Source organism: Oncorhynchus tshawytscha, linkage group LG19, assembly GCF_018296145.1.
Source record: "Oncorhynchus tshawytscha isolate Ot180627B linkage group LG19, Otsh_v2.0, whole genome shotgun sequence".
In the NCBI taxonomy this organism is placed as follows: domain Eukaryota; kingdom Metazoa; phylum Chordata; class Actinopteri; order Salmoniformes; family Salmonidae; genus Oncorhynchus; species Oncorhynchus tshawytscha.
Genome location: NC_056447.1, coordinates 39,821,546 through 39,837,405, shown reverse-complemented (window position 1 = coordinate 39,837,405; position 15,860 = coordinate 39,821,546). Strand labels below are relative to the sequence as shown.

Here is a 15,860-nt window from a genome sequence, read left to right as displayed (position 1 = left end):
CTCAACCAGCTTCATGAGGTAGTCACCTGGAATGCATTTCAATTAACAGGTGTGCATTGTTCAAAGCTAATGTGTAATTTGAGCCAATCAGTTGTGTTATGAGAAGTTAGTGGTGGTATACAGATATGGTAAAAGACCAAATCCATATTATGGCAAGAACAGCTCAAAAAAGCAAAGAGAAATGACAGTCCATTACTTTAACTTCTTGGATATAGGGGACGCTCTTTTAATTTATGGATAAAAAAAGTGCCCGTTTTAAGCGCAATATTTTGTCACGAAAAGATGCTCGACTATGCATATAATTACCAGGGTAGCCTAGTGGTTAGAGCGTTGGACTAGAAACCGGAAGATTGCAAGTTCAAATCCCCAAGCTGACAAGGTACAAATCTGTCGTTCTTCCCCTGAACAGGCAGTTAACCCACTGTTCCTAGGCCCTCATTGAAAATAAGAATTTGTTCTTAACTGACTTGCCTAGTTAAATAACGGTAAAATCTTTGTGAGACGCAGAATAGGTGAATGGATGATCTCCGCATGTGTAGTTCCCACCGTGAAGCATGGAGGAGGAGTTGTGATGGTGTGGGGATGCTATACTGGTGATACTATCTGTGATTTATCTATAATTCAAGGCACACTTATCCAGCATGGCTACCACAGAATTCTGCAGTAATACACCATCCCATCTAGTTTGCGCTTAGTGGGACTATCATTTGTTTTTAACAGAACAATGAGGGCTATTTGTCCAAGAAGGAGATTGATGGAGTGCTGCATCAGACAACCTGCCTCCACAATCACCCAACCTCAAACCAATTGAGATGGAGTTGGAAGGAAAAGCTGTCATCAAGGCAAAAGGGTGACTACATTGAAGTATCTAAAAATATAAAAAAATATTTACATTTGTAGTACATTTCATGTGTTATTTCATAGTTTAATGTTTTCACTATTATTCTGCAATGTAGAAAATAGTACAAATTAAGAAAAACCCTTGAATGAGGTGTTCAAACGTTTTACTGGTATTGTATACTGGACAAAAATATAAATGCAACATGCAACAATTTCAGAGATTTTACTGAGCTACAGTACATAAAAGGAAATCAGTCAATTGAAATAAATACAAAAGGCACTAATCTATGGATTTCAGATGACTGGGCAGGGGTGCAGCCATGATTGGGCTTTGGAGGGCATAGGCCAACCCACTTGGCAGCCAGGGCCACCCACTGAGAAGCAAGCCCCAGCCAATCAGAATAAAGCCCAAAAAGGGCTTTATTACAGACAGAAATACTTCTTAGCATCACAGAAATACTCCTTAGACGACACAGGAGTGGCTTCGGGACAATTGTCAATGTCATTGAGTGGCACAGCCAGATGCCGGACTTGAACCCGAACCAACATCTCTAAAGAAACCGGAGAATAGCTGTGCAGCGACACTCCCTATCCAATCTGACCGAGCTTGAGAAGAATGGGAGAAACTCCCAACAAACAGGTATGCCAAGCTTGTCGCTTCATACCCAAGAAGACTCAATGCTGTAATCGCTGCAAAAGGTGCTTCAATAAAGTACTGAGTAGAGGGTCTGAATACTTACAATGGCTCGCAAAAGTATTCACCCCCCTTGGCATTTTTCCTATTTTATTGCCTAACAACCTGGAATTAAAATAGATTTTTGGGGGGGTTGTATCATTTGATTTACACAACATTCCTACCACTTTGAAGATGCAAAATCATTTTATTGTGAAACAAACAAGAAATAAGACAAACAAACTAAACTTGAGCGTGCGTAACTATTCACCCCCCAAAGTCAATAGTTTGTAGAGCCACCTTCTGCAACAATTACAGCTGCAAGTCTCTCAGGGTATGTCTCTAATAGCTTGGCACATCTAGCCACTGGGATTTTTGCCCAGTCTTCAAGGCAAACTTCTCCATCTCCTTCAAGTTGGATGGATTCCGCTGGTGTATAGCAATCTTTAAGTCATACCACAGATTCTCAATTGGATTGAGGTCTGGACTTTTACTAGGCCATTCCAAGGTATTTAAATGTTTCCCCTTAAACCACTCAAGTGTCGCTTTAGCAGTATGCTTAAGGTTATTGTCATGCTGGAAGGTGAACCTCCATTCCAGTCTCAAATCTCTGTAAGACTGAAACAGGTTTCCCTCAAGAATTTCCCTGTATTTAGCGCCATCCATCATTCCTTCAATTCTGACCAGTTTCCAGTCCCTGCCGATGAAAAACATCCTATCAGCATGATGCTGCCACCACCATGCTTCACTGTAGGGATGGTCTTTCATGGTAATGAGAGGTGTTGGGTTTGCACCAGTCATAGCGTTTTCCTTGATGGCCAAAAAGCTCAATTTTAGTCTCATCTGACCAGAGTACCTTCTTCCATATGTTTGGGGAGTCTCCCACATGCCTTTTGGCGAACAACAAACGTCTTTGTGTATTTTTTTCTTTAAGCAATGGTTTTTGTCTGGCCACTCTTCCGTAAAGCCCAGCTCTGTGGAGTGTACGGCTTAAAGTGGTCCTATGGACAGATACTCCAATCTCCGCTGTGGAGCGTTGCAGCTCCTTCAGGGTTATCTTTGGTCTCTTTGTTGCCTCTCTGATTAATGCCCTCCTTGCCTGGTCTGTGAGTTTTGGTGAGAGGCCCTCTCTTGGTGGCAGGTTTGTTGTGGTGCCATATTCTTTTCATTTTTTAATAATATGTTCAAAGTTTCTGATATTTTTTTACAACCCTATAGTGATCTGTATTTCTCCACATATTTGTCCCTGACCTGCTTGGAGAGCTGTTTGGTCTTCATGGTGCCCCTTGCTTAGTTGTGTTGCAGACTCTGGGACCTTTCAGTTCAGGTGTATATACACCTAGATTGCACACAGGTGGACTTAACTAGTTATGTGACTTCTGAAGGAAATTGGCTGCGCCAGATCTTAATTAGGGGCTTCATAGCAAAGGGTGAATACATATGCACACACCACTTTTCTGTTTTTTTGTTGATTTTTTTTCACCAATTTGGAACATGAAATCCAAATAAAAATCAATTTAAATTACAGGTTGTAATGCAACAAATTAGGAAACACGCCAAGGGGGTGAATACTTTTGCAAGGCACTGTATGTAAATGTGATTGTTTTGCTTTGGCATCATGGGGTATTGTGAATAAGGATGTAACGTCAGAATTCTAAATGATTTCCGAATGCACTGTATATACACGACTCACATGAGGTCAGGTCTGTAGCGGTGGATGAGGGAACACAGGGCCATGCCACTCTTCCAGGACATGGTGAGGTCAGTCACACTGACTTTCCTGTAGCCCTCTGTCTGTCTCTGACACCAGTTTAGCAGCTTGCTGGAGCGAGCGATGGACTCTGGGAAAGGAAAAGCAATAATTGACTAGTGGATGATAACATGTTTGGGACCAGGGCTTAGGATGTTTTAGACCAAACAGTCAGAAGTTTTGCTCTTTGGAGTGTTCATACAGTCATTGAACACTGGTCACTTCAATAATGTTTACGTACCGTTTTAACCACTTTATACAGTGGGGCAAAAAAGTATTTAGTCAGCCACCAATTGTGCAAGTTCTCACACTTAAAAAGATGAGGCCTGTAATTTTCATCATAGGTACACTTCAACTATGACAGACAAAATGAGAAAAAAAATCCAGAAAATCACATTGTAGGATTTTTTGTTGTTGTGAATTTTACCCCTTTTCCTCCCCAATTTCATGGTGTCCAATTGTTTTTAGTAGCTACTATCTTGTCTCATTGCTATAACTCCCATACGGGCGTGGGAGAGACGAAGGTTGAAAGTCATGCGTCCTCCGATACACAACCCAACCAAGCCGCACTGCTTCTTTACACAGCGCGCATCCAACCCGGGAAGCCAGCCGCATGTGTCGGAGGAAACACCGCGCACCTGGCAACCTTGGTTAGCGCGCACTGCACCCAGCCAGCCACAGGAGTCGCTGGTGCGCGATGAGACAAGGACATCCCTACCTGCCAAACCCTCCCTAACCCGGACGATGCTAGGCCAATTGTGTGTCGCCCCACGGACTTCCCGGTCGTGGCCGGTTACGACAGAGTCTGGGCGCGAATCCAGAGTCTCTGATGGCACAGCTGGCGCTGTAGTACAGCGCCCTTAACCACTGCGCTACCCGGGAGGCCCATTGTAGGATTTTTTATTAATTTATTTGCAAATTATGGTGGAAAATAAGTATTTGGTCAATAACAAAAGTTTCTCAATACTTTGTTATATACCCTTTGTTGGCAATGACAGAGGTCAAACGTTTTCTGTAAGTCTTCACACACTGTTGCTGGTATTTTGGCCCATTCCTCCATGCAGATCTCCTCTAGAGCAGTGATGTTTTGGGGCTGTTGCTGGGCAACACGGACTTTCAACTCCCTCCAAAGATTTTCTATGGGGTTGAGATCTGGAGACTGGCTAGCTCACTCCAGGACCTTGAAATGCTTTTTACGAAGCCACTCTTTCGTTGCCCGGGCGGTGTGTTTGGGATCATTGTCATGCTGAAAGACCCAGCCACGTTTCATCTTCAATGCCCTGCCGATATATGGCCCCATTCATTCTTTCCTATACACGGATCAGTCGTCCTGGTCCCTTTGCAGAGAAACAGCCCCAAAGCATGATGTTTCCACCCCCATGCTTCACAGTAGGTATGGTGTTATTTGGATGCAACTCCGCATTCTTTGTCCTCCAAACACGACGAGTTGAGTTTTTCCAAAAAGCTATATTTTGGTTTCATCTGACCATATGACATTCTCCCAATCTTCTTCTGGATCATCCAAATGCTCTCTAGCAAACTTCAGACGGGCCTGGACATGTACTGGCTTAAGCAGGGGGACACGTCTGGCACTGCAGGATTTGAGTCCCTGGCGGCGTAGTGTGTTACTGATGGTAGGCTTTGTTACTTTGGTCCCAGCTCTCTGCAGGTCATTCACTAGGTCCCCCCGTGTGGTTCTGGGATTTTTGCTCACCGTTCTTGTGATCATTTTGACCCCACGGGGTGAGATCTTGTGTGGAGCCCCAGATCGAGGGAGATTATTAGTGGTCTTGTATGTCTTCCATTTCCTAATAATTGCTCCCACAGTTGATTTCTTCAAACCAAGCTGCTTACCTATTGCAGATTCAGTCTTCCCAGCCTGGTGCAGGTCTACAATTTTGTTTCTGGTGTCCTTTGACAGCTCTTTGGTCTTGGCAATAGTGGAGTTTGGAGAGTGACTGTTTGAGGTTGTGGACAGTTGTCTTTTATACTGATAACAAGTTCCAAAAGGTTCCATTAATATAGGTAACGAGTGCAGGACAGAGGAGCCTCTTAAAGAATAAGTTACAAGTCTGTGAGAGCCAGAAATCTTGCTTGTTTGTAGGTGACCAAATACTTATTTTCCACCATAATTTGCAAATAAATTCATTAAAAATCCTACAATGTGATTTTCTGGATTTTTTTTCTCATTTTGTCTGTCATAGTTGAAGTGTACCTATGATGAAAATTACAGGCCTCTCATCTTTTCAAGTGGGAGAACTTGCACAATTGGTGGCTAACTAAATACTTTTTTGCCCCACTGTATGTATGTATGTATGTATGCATGTATGCATGTATGTATGTATGTATGTATGTATGTATGTATGTATGTATGTATGTATGTATGTATGTATGTATGTATGTATGTATGTATGTATGTATGTATGTATGTATGTATGTATGTATGTATGTATGTATGTATGTATGTATGTATGTATGTATGTATGTATGTATGTATGTATGTATGTATGTTCAGTTGAAGTCGGAACTTTACATACACCTTAGCCAAATACATTTAAACTCAGTTTTTCACAATTCCTGACATTGAATCCAAGTAAAAATTCCCTGTCTTAGGTCAGTTAGAATCACAACTTTATTTTAAGAATGTGAAATGTCAGAATAATAGTAGAGAGAATTAATTATTTCCGCTTTTATTTATTTCATCACATTCCCAGTATGTCAGAAGTTTACATACACTCAATTAGTATTTTGGATCATTGCCTTTAAATTGTTTAACTTGGGTCAAACGTTTCAGGTAGCCTTTCACAAGCTTCCCACAATACATTGGATGAATTTTGGCCCATTCCTCCTGACAGAGCTGGTGTAACTGAGTCAGGTTTGTAGGCCTAATTTCTCGCACACGCTTTATCAGTTCTGCCCACAAATTCTCTATAGGATTGAGGTCAGAGCTTTGTGATGGCCACTCCAGTATCTTGACTTTGTTGTCCTTAAGCCATTTTGCCACAGCTTTGGAAGTATGCTTGGGGTCATTTTCCATTTGGAAGACCCATTTGCAACCAAGCTTTAACCTGACTGATGTCTTGAGATGTTGCTTCAATATATCCACATAATTGTCCTTCTCATGAAGCCATCTATTTTGTCAAGTGCACCAGTCCCTCCTGCAGCAAAACACACCCACAACATGATGCTACCACCCCCGTGCTTCACAGTTGGGAAGGTGTTCTTCAGCTTGCAAGCCTCCCCCTTTTCCTCCAAATGTAACGATGGTCATTATGGCCAAACAGTTCCATTTTTGTTTCATCAGACCAGACTTGCTCCCAAGGATGAACCAGAATTGTAGAGGTCTACAGTTTGTTTTCTGAGGTCTTGGCTGATTTCTTTGATTGACATCATGGGAAAATCTAAAGAGGCACTGAGTTTGAAGGTAGGCCTTGAAATACATCCACAGGTACACCTTCAATTGTCTCAAATGATGTCAATTAGCCTATCAGAAGCTTCTAAAGCCATGACATCATTTTCTGTAATTTTACAAGCTATTTAAAGGCACTTAGTGTATGTAAACTTCTGACCCACTGGAATTGTGATACAGTGAATTATAAGTGAAATAATCTGTCTGTAAACAATTGTTGAAAAAATGACTTGTGTAATGCACAACGTAGATGTCCTAACCGACTTCAAAACTATTGTTTGTTAACAAGAAATTTGTGGAGTGGTTGAAAAACGAGTTAACTTCTTGGATATAGGGGGCGCTCTTTTAATTTATGGATAAAAAAACGTGCCCGTTTTAAGCGCAATATTTTGTCACGAAAATATGCTCGACTATGCATATAGTTGGCAGCTTTGGAAAGAAAACACTAAGGTTTCCAAAACTGCAAAGATATTATCTGTGAGTGCCACAGAACTCATGCTACAGGCGAAACCAAGATGAAACTTCAACCAGGAAATGGGCAGAATTTTTGAAGCTCTGTTTCCCATTGTCTCCTTATATGGCTGTGAATGCGCCGGGAATGAGCCTGCCCTTTCTATCATTTCTCCAAGGTGTCTGCAGCATTGTGATGTATTTGTAGGCATATCATTGGAAGATTGGCCATAAGAGACTACATTTACCAGGGGTCCGCCCGGTGTCCTTTGTCTAAATTGGTGCGTAATCTACAAGCTGCACGCAGTCATCCAGTGATTGAGAGGAGAGAGGAGGCTTTCAACGAACGATATATCATGAAGAGATATGTGAAAAACACCTTGAGGATTGATTCTGAACAACGTTTACCATGTTTCAGTCGATATTATGGAGTTAATTTGGAAAAAAGTTTGGCGTTTTGAAGACTGAATTTTCGGGTTTTTTTGGTAGCCAAACGTGACGCACCAAACGGAGCGATTTCTCCTAAACAAATACTCTTTCAGGAAAAACTGAGCATTTGCTATCTAACAGAGTCTCCTCATTGAAAACATCTGAAGTTCTTCAAAGGTAAATGATTTCATTTGAATGATTTTCTGGTTTTTGTGAAAATGTTGCCTGCTGATGCTAACGCTAAATGCTACGCTAGCTGCGCTAGCTGTTTCACAAATGCTTGTTTTGCTATGGTTGAGAAGCATATTTTGAAAATCTGAGATGACAGTGTTGTTAACAAAAGGCTAAGCTTGAGAGCTAGCATATTAATTTCATTTCATTTGCGATTTTCATGAATAGTTAACGTTGCGTTATGGTAATGAGCTTGAGGCTGTATTCACGATCCCGGATCCGGGATGGCTCGACGCAAGAAGTTAATGACTCCAAGTGTATGCAAACTTCCAAATTCAACTGTATGTACGTATGTATGTTTGTATGTATGGTACCAGTCCAAAGTTTGTGCCATTTCACCATCCCGTTAATGACCAGGTTAGTGAACATAAAGTAAATAAAATAAAATCAGTCCATCCAGCAAGTCACATGACATTATTGCAGTTGCTTGTTTCTACGGTTAAACACTATTATGAAGGAATCGTCAGATGGTCATGCATTAATGACATTACCTTGGAAATGCTTCTCAAGCAGGTTATGGTCTAGGTTGAAAGCAATTCATTGTTACATTTCGGTGATTGTAATAATGTCCAGGTCCCAAAAACAAGAGACTTTGAAAAACAGACATGAATGACAATTAAATAATATGAACTTAACTAAATAACTGAATACATTTGGTATGAAACATCGTATAGCTTATTCGAAACACTACTTACCATTTCGGGTGAGCTTGGGTGTTGACGAGGTCACTACATTCTCCATTTCGATACGCATTTCACGGCTTGAATCCCCTGTGTCAATGAGGTGTTGTACCTGACAACAACAGAGTGGGGTGGGATTTCACATAAGACATCTTCCATAGGTCATAGCTACTGCCAGGAGTTTTTGCTGAGCATCTGGACTGAAAAAAACTCTGCTTCTTAGTTATGTTTTGAGCTGCTGCCCTCCAGACTGAGTTTAAGGGTCCCACTGTTCAGGAAGAATAGAAACAAGGCAAGTTTCATTCCATCAGCCACCAGACTGTTGAACAGTGGGATATAGGACAGACGCAGTCCAAACACACGGTCGGACAGTAGGCCGCAGAAACGTTGAATATTTGAAAATGTAGATGTGTGACTTGTGTACTAACTTTCCAGTTTTACATACTGCATGTAATAATAATACATGTGTTGTGTTTTTTTTACCTTTATTTAACTAGGCAAGTCAGTTAAAGAACAAATTCTTATTTTCAATGACGGCCTAGGAACAGTGAGTTAACTGCCTTGTTCAGGGGCAGAACAACAGATTTTTACCTTGACAGCTTGGGTATTCGATCTTGCAACCTTTCGGTTACTAGTCCAAAGCTCTAACCACTAGGCTACCTGCAGAATGCTGACATCACACAATGAAATGGACAAAGTATATTGCATCGTGTGTGTGTGTGTGTGCCTCTAGTTACGCAGACACAGGGTTTTCATTCACAAGATGGTTAGGTAGTCAGGACAAAGGTTAGGTAGTCAGTCCTGGCCCTACTCAAACTGGATATCATACACAGAGCATTATGGGTACTGTAGTTCATCATGTTACAATCACACAGTCCTATGATCTCAGTGTATACACTACCTGGTTGGGCCTGAGGAAGTGGAGGCTGATGTTAGGGTAGCGCGTGGTGGGATCCACACTGTAGTGGCTGAAATTTTTACTGATGTTCTCTGGCGTTGTCTGAGGCAGCAGGCGATATATGCTCTCCCTGAAAAAGAGGAGACCATGGTTACTGAATTATAGAAGGCAACAGAACAGCATTCAAAACATTCCATTCAGAGCTCGAGGATCTTATTCCATTACAACTACAGGAGGGGCAGACAGTGGAGCACTCAGAGATAAAGCACTCAGAGATAACAGTGTGTCGAGGGTGTGTGAGTGTATGAGAGAGAGAGGGATAATGAGTATGTGTGTGAGAGTGTGGAGTGTGCGAGCGTGAAAGTCTGACGTGCGAGTATAATGTGTGTGTTATGACATGTCTGCTCCCTCACCTCTCAGCCAGCACATCCAGAGGGGTGTTTCCCTGGGCCCAGCTCTTCACCATCCAGCCCGAGTCCATGGCTGCCAGGAAACCCCGGGCTATACCAGTGCCCATGGGCCAGAAGGGCTAGTGAGAGGGACAAATACAGTAACATGGTGAACTCCCAAGTAAGCATACAGAGAAGAATAAAATCAACTTAAACAATGCACCTTTTTTAAATATATATGTATGTATATATGTATACATACATACACATTTTTGTTAATGTAAAATTCCCTGTTTTAAGTAAGCAAACGTCAATCCACATGTCATCCTTGATAACTTGAATCTCTCTCTCGATTCACTGTAATTTCTCCACACACATGCTCACGCTTTACTACTTTACTCTTCTAAGTGAGGCTGAAACACCCTCGGCCCAGTAGCCTTCCTCACCTCCAGTAGACTGTCCCCCACCAGAGACACCAGTAGCTGGCGTCCATTGCGTTGGCGCACGAGCGCCGCATTTTCTGAGGCGTACATGCAGGTGAAGTCGAACATGGCCACGTCGGGCTGTCCGTAGTGGTTGATGGCAAAGTCCAGAGTGGGCAGCTGGTGGTTGGTGGAGAAGTCTGCGGCCTCGCGGGCATAAGAGAGAAGAGCCTCCTGGTCCACGTTAGCCCTAGACAGGAGCATCTCTGTGTCTGCATAATCCTGGAGAAGACTGGGAGGTTAGATGGCTCAGATGACTGGAGGACTGAGAGACACTAAGGATAAGAGACTGCATGTAACATGGCCTGTCACGCAAAGAATGGTGCATGACATCCATGCAGTGGTATTTGGAAATGGAAATATTTTACACAGGAGGTTATCCTTGACCATCAAAGCAGTTCTTTCATTTCAATGTCATTCTGAAGTAATATTGAATTTAATAAACATAGGGCCATTTAAATGTATTTCATTCGTACTAGAACAATCTAAACACCAACATAGTCTATAATACCAAACTCCCAGTTACTGTGTGTAGCGAGACGCCTATCGATCTCCAGAATGTAGCATCAAATCAAGGTCTGCTTGAACCCGTTTGGGCTAGGGGGCAGCATTTTTACTTTTGGATGAAAAGCGTGCCCAGTGTAAACTGCCTGCTACTCAGTCCCAGATGCTAATATATGCATATTATTAGTAGTATTGGATAGAAAACACTCTGAAGTTTCTAAAACTGTTTGAATGATGTCTGAGTATATCAGAACTCATATGGCAGGCAAAAACCTGAGAAAAAAATCCAACCAGGAAGTGGGAAATCTGAGGTTTGTAGTTTTTCAACTCAGCCCCTATTGAAGATACAGTGGGATGTTGGTCATCTTGCACTTCCCAAAGCTCCCACTTGATGTCAACAGTCATTAGAACATTGTTTCAGGCTTCTACTGTGAAGGGGGGCTGAATGAGAGGGGAATGAATCAGAGGTCTGCCAGAGAGCAATGAGGTGGTCACGCGCATTCACATGAGAGGTAGCTCGCGTTCCATTGCTTGTCTACGGACAAAGGAATTCTCCGGTTGGGACATTATTGAAGATTTATGTTAAAAACATCCTAAAGATTGATTCTATACTTCGTTTGATATGTTTCTATGACCAGTAATATAACTTTTTGGACTTTTCATCCAACCTTACCGCTGGACTTGCACACATGTTTGGATTTGTTTACCAAACGCCCTAACAAAAGGAGGTATATGGACATAAATTATGAACTTTATCGAACAAATCAAACATTTGTGGAACTGGGATTCCTGGGAGTGCATTCTGATGAAGATCAAAGGTAAGTGAAAATGTATAATGCTATTTCTGACTAATGTTGACTACACAACATGGCAGATATCTTTTTGGCTTGTTTGGGCTCTGAATGCTGTACTCAGATTATTGCATGGTGTGCTTTCGCCGTAAAGTTTTTTTGAAATCTGACACAGCGGTTGCATTAAGAAGAAGTTTATCTAATGTTCCATGTATAATAGTTGTATCTATTATCAATGTTTATGATGAGTATATCTGTGAATTGATGTGGCTCTCTGCAAAATCACTGCATGTTTTGGAACTACTAAACATAACATGCCAATGTAAACTGAGATTTTTGGATATAAATATGCACTTTATCGAACAAAACACACATGTATTGTGTAACATGAAGTCCTATGAGTGTCATCTGATGAAGATCAAAGTTTAGTGATTAATTTGATCTATATATTTCTGCTTTTTGTGACTCCTCTCTTTGGCTGGAAAAATGGCTGTATTTTTCTGTGACTTGGTGGTGACCTAACATAATCGTTTGTGGAGCTTTCGCTGTAAAGCCTTTTTGAAATCAGACACTGTGGCTGGATTAACGAGAATGCTATCTTTAAAATGGTGCCTAATACTTGTATGCTTGAGAAATTTGATTTATGAGATTTCTGTTTGAATTTGGCGCCCTGCAATTTCACTGGCTGTTGGCGAGGGGAACCGCCCCGTTCCCAGACAGGTTAAATGACTGTTTTGAAAGAGGGCGGTGAGAGGCACATTCTTTTCCTTCCCTGGCTAGGCTGGGCCGGCACCGCCAGGCTGACTGACTGGCGAGATGGATGGGTGGGGAGGAGCAGACAGAGGATCTGAGAGGGTGTTGTTCTCTGATTCATGGTGCTGGGTGGAAGTGTGGACCCGACCCAGCACTTGCCCGCCCGCCTGCCTGCCCTTTCCCAGGGGCAGGATGGAGCAGTAAAAAGAGACTAGAAAGTGATTTCCATTGCTATAAAAGGACCTCGCTTGGAAGTAAGTAATCTTGAAGAAAAGAGTGTGAGCAGTAGGGGGTCTGTCCACCCACACCCCCATTGCAACACACACACAGCCCATTAGGGATTATGCAAACTTGGCAGGCGTGGAGACAGGCGACCCCGTGTGAAAACAGTGAAGTCTGAAACACAGGACATAGTGTGTCCACTCTCACGTTCCCCCTCACCCTACAACCTGGCCCAACTCATCAGGGTCATATTCATTAGTGCACACTTGTAGCAAAACTTTTGCAACTGAAATTGTTTGTCCATTTTCTTCCCTTTGATGGCTAATGACTACGACCCAGCACAAGACCTACAGTGCCCTGTTCAGCCCTTCAACTGTATTGCCCTGATTATGACTGCTGATGAACACTCAGTCAGTGCTAATTAAAAACTCCAATCCAATTATCAAAAGTGTAACACTTCCTAACTTCTTGAATGCCTTGGTAACAATTTTGATATGGTTTGCAAAACATTACCAAACACCTACACCCCCGGCTTTCATCTCAAAGGGAGATAGAAATGCAGTGGGAACCGTTACTGGAACATGAAAGCTGAACTAAGAGATGTCATAATGTCCTAAAAGCTTGTGACTGATTTCCTGTGGAAAGTGCCCAGTCTAGTCAAAGGAAACAGCAGTGTTCTGAAGTGAAGTGTTGGGAGTGGGGCACAAACTCATTAAATGTGGTTGACCTGGTGGTTTGTTCCTGGCCCAGTTTTGGCGTGGTCCTTTGACAGGGAGCAGGCACACAGAGGGATAAAGTGTGTTTGTGTACGAGAGAGAGACAGCTCCAGATGTGTCTCTCTCCCCCTCTGCGACCACCCCTTTGATCACTCACATGCAGAATGACTCCCTTCTCCAGCAGGCTCTGTTTCTTGGCAGTCATGACAAAGTAGTGCGTGTCATCCTTGTAGTAGACAATGTTTTCTAGGTCAATTCCTACAGAGTCAATAGAAAGACAGAGTTTTGTTATTTACTTTTGGAAAACCAAGGTTGTTTCTATGGCTATAGCTGCTCCTACAGCTCCTCTATTGGTTGTCTTTGTTAGGGGAATGAGGACAAAGTTGGCGATGACACGACCCAGGAGACAAAACTAAAGGCCCATATAGACAGGACTAGCTCAGCGCCAAGCTCTCATGGCATGGGATCAAAATGTTTCATTGAGAAATGTGAACAGATTTCAGTTCCCAATCAAGAAGTGCCTCTTTGTTGACATTTTCCCTAATCCATAGATAAACCATGCAGATAGAAACTGACGGGCTCAGAGATGACGCATGGCAACATAAAACTATTCCTAGGTGATACACTGCTCGGCTATTCATTTATCTACAGTTCCTTCGGAAAGTATTCACACCACTCAAAGAGGTGACTTTAAAACAGTTACAGAGTTTAATGACTGTGATAGGAGAACTGAGGATGGATCAACAACATTGTAGTTACTCCACAATACTAACCTAATTGACAGAGTGAAAAGTAGGCAGCCTATTCCAAAACATGCATCCAGTTTGTAACAACGCACACATTTTCAAGCATAGTGGTAGCATAGTGGGTATTCTTGTAATCACTATGGAATGGGGAGTTTTAGGAAAAAAAATTAATGGAATGGAACTAAGTACAGTCAAAATCCTAGAGGAAAACCTAGTCTGCTTTCCACCAGACACAGAGATGAATTCACCTTTCAGCAGGACATTAACCTTAAACACAAGGCCAAATATACACCGAGTGTACAAAACATTATGCTCTTTCCAAGACATAGACTGACCAGGTGAATCCAGGTGAAAGCTAGGATCCCTTATTGATGTCACTTGTTAAATCCACTTCAAATCAGTGTATATGAATGGGAGGAGACTTTTACACTTGAGACACCTATTGTGTATGTGTGCCATTCAGAGCGTGAAAGGGCAAGACAAAATATTTAAGTGCCTTTTGAAAGGTGTATGGTGGTAGTTGCCAGGTGCACCAGTTTGAGTGTCTCAAGAACTGCAACGCTGCAGGGCTTTTCACTCTCAACAGTTTGTGTGTATCAAGAATGGTCCTCCACCCAAAAGGACACCCAGCCAACCTGACAACTATGGGAAGCATTGGAGTCAACAAGGGCAAGCATCCCTGCGGAATACTTTCGACACCTTGTAGAGTCCAACTCAATATTAGGAAGGTGTTCTTAAAGGGACATTTCTAAATGTTCAACATCATATTCATCATCTTCAGCACCACCACAACGTCAACATATGTGAAAATGGCATGTTTCTATGTTTGTAGTAAAAAATATAGAAAATAAGTGTTTCGAATGACATCAACCAGTTAGTAGACAATTAGTTGGCAATGCCTACTCATAATGGTTAAACATCACACAATGCACACTGATGATGTAACTGGAAACCTGGTCTTATTTTACTACAAAACATAGAAATGCGCAATGTTGAAATATGTGCTGGAGATGATGAATATGAAGTTGAAAATTTTTCTTTCATGTTTTGTACACTCAGTGTTCACTGGAGTTGCTTACCAAGAAGACAGTAAATGTTCCTGAGTGGATGAGTTGCAGTTTTGACTAAAATCTGTTTGAGAATCTATGGCAAGACATGAAAATGGTTGTCTAGCAATGATTAACAACCAATTTGACAGAGCTTGAATAATTTAGAAAATAATAAATGAGCAAATATTGTACAATCCAGGTGTGTAAAGCTCTTAGAGACTTACCCAGAAAGACTCACTGCTGTAATCACTGCCAAATGTGATTCTAACATGCATCTACTCAGGTGTGTGAATACTTATGTAAAGTAGATTGCTAATTTATTGAAAATGAAATACAGCTAACATTTTGAAAAACATGTTTTCACTTTGTCATTATGGGGCATTGTGTGTAGATGGGTGAGAAAAGATATCTATTTAATCCATTTTGAATTCAGGCTGTAACATGTGGAACAAGTCAAGGGGTATGAATACTTTCTGAAGCCACTGGATGTGTATCACCTAAATCTAGAACAATGTGTAAAATTTTACTAAAAGCCTAGAATTATAATGCTTTATAAAACTTGTTAGAAGCACATATGAGCCTTTATAACATCATATAACAAGGATTATTACATGTTATCTCTGCCTATGGCAAAATTACTGACCCGTGGCTTCCCGGAGGTCCTGGAAGAACTTCTGGTTGAAGATGAAGGCCACTCCACTGATCTCCTCCACCTTGGCCTCGGCCGTTGTGTTCCTGTTGATAAAGTTGGCCGTGATGGCGATGGCCAACTTGCCTCGGAACTCCTTCCTCCTGAACCCTGTTTGGAGGAGAGGAAGGAGACAGGATGTAAATGTTAGACTGGGGTC

At 41.9% G+C, this 15,860-nt stretch overlaps 1 protein-coding gene across 30 annotated transcripts in view; it reads right to left on the bottom strand.

Moving 5' to 3' along the window:
* The window catches only part of LOC112218753 (protein-methionine sulfoxide oxidase mical3a), a 146,334-nt gene that overhangs the window by 66,876 nt on the left and 63,598 nt on the right, over positions 1 to 15,860 (bottom strand). For all 30 annotated transcript variants that reach the window (XM_042301660.1, XM_042301661.1, XM_042301667.1 and 27 more), the window contains 7 exons: positions 15,656 to 15,811; positions 13,375 to 13,475; positions 10,196 to 10,453; positions 9,774 to 9,889; positions 9,364 to 9,490; positions 8,478 to 8,574; positions 3,207 to 3,354 (listed from right to left, as the gene is read on the bottom strand). In XM_042301660.1, the coding sequence (XP_042157594.1) occupies positions 3,207 to 3,354; positions 8,478 to 8,574; positions 9,364 to 9,490; positions 9,774 to 9,889; positions 10,196 to 10,453; positions 13,375 to 13,475; positions 15,656 to 15,811 (1,003 nt within the window). The remainder of the gene's footprint in view (positions 1 to 3,206; positions 3,355 to 8,477; positions 8,575 to 9,363; positions 9,491 to 9,773; positions 9,890 to 10,195; positions 10,454 to 13,374; positions 13,476 to 15,655; positions 15,812 to 15,860) is intronic.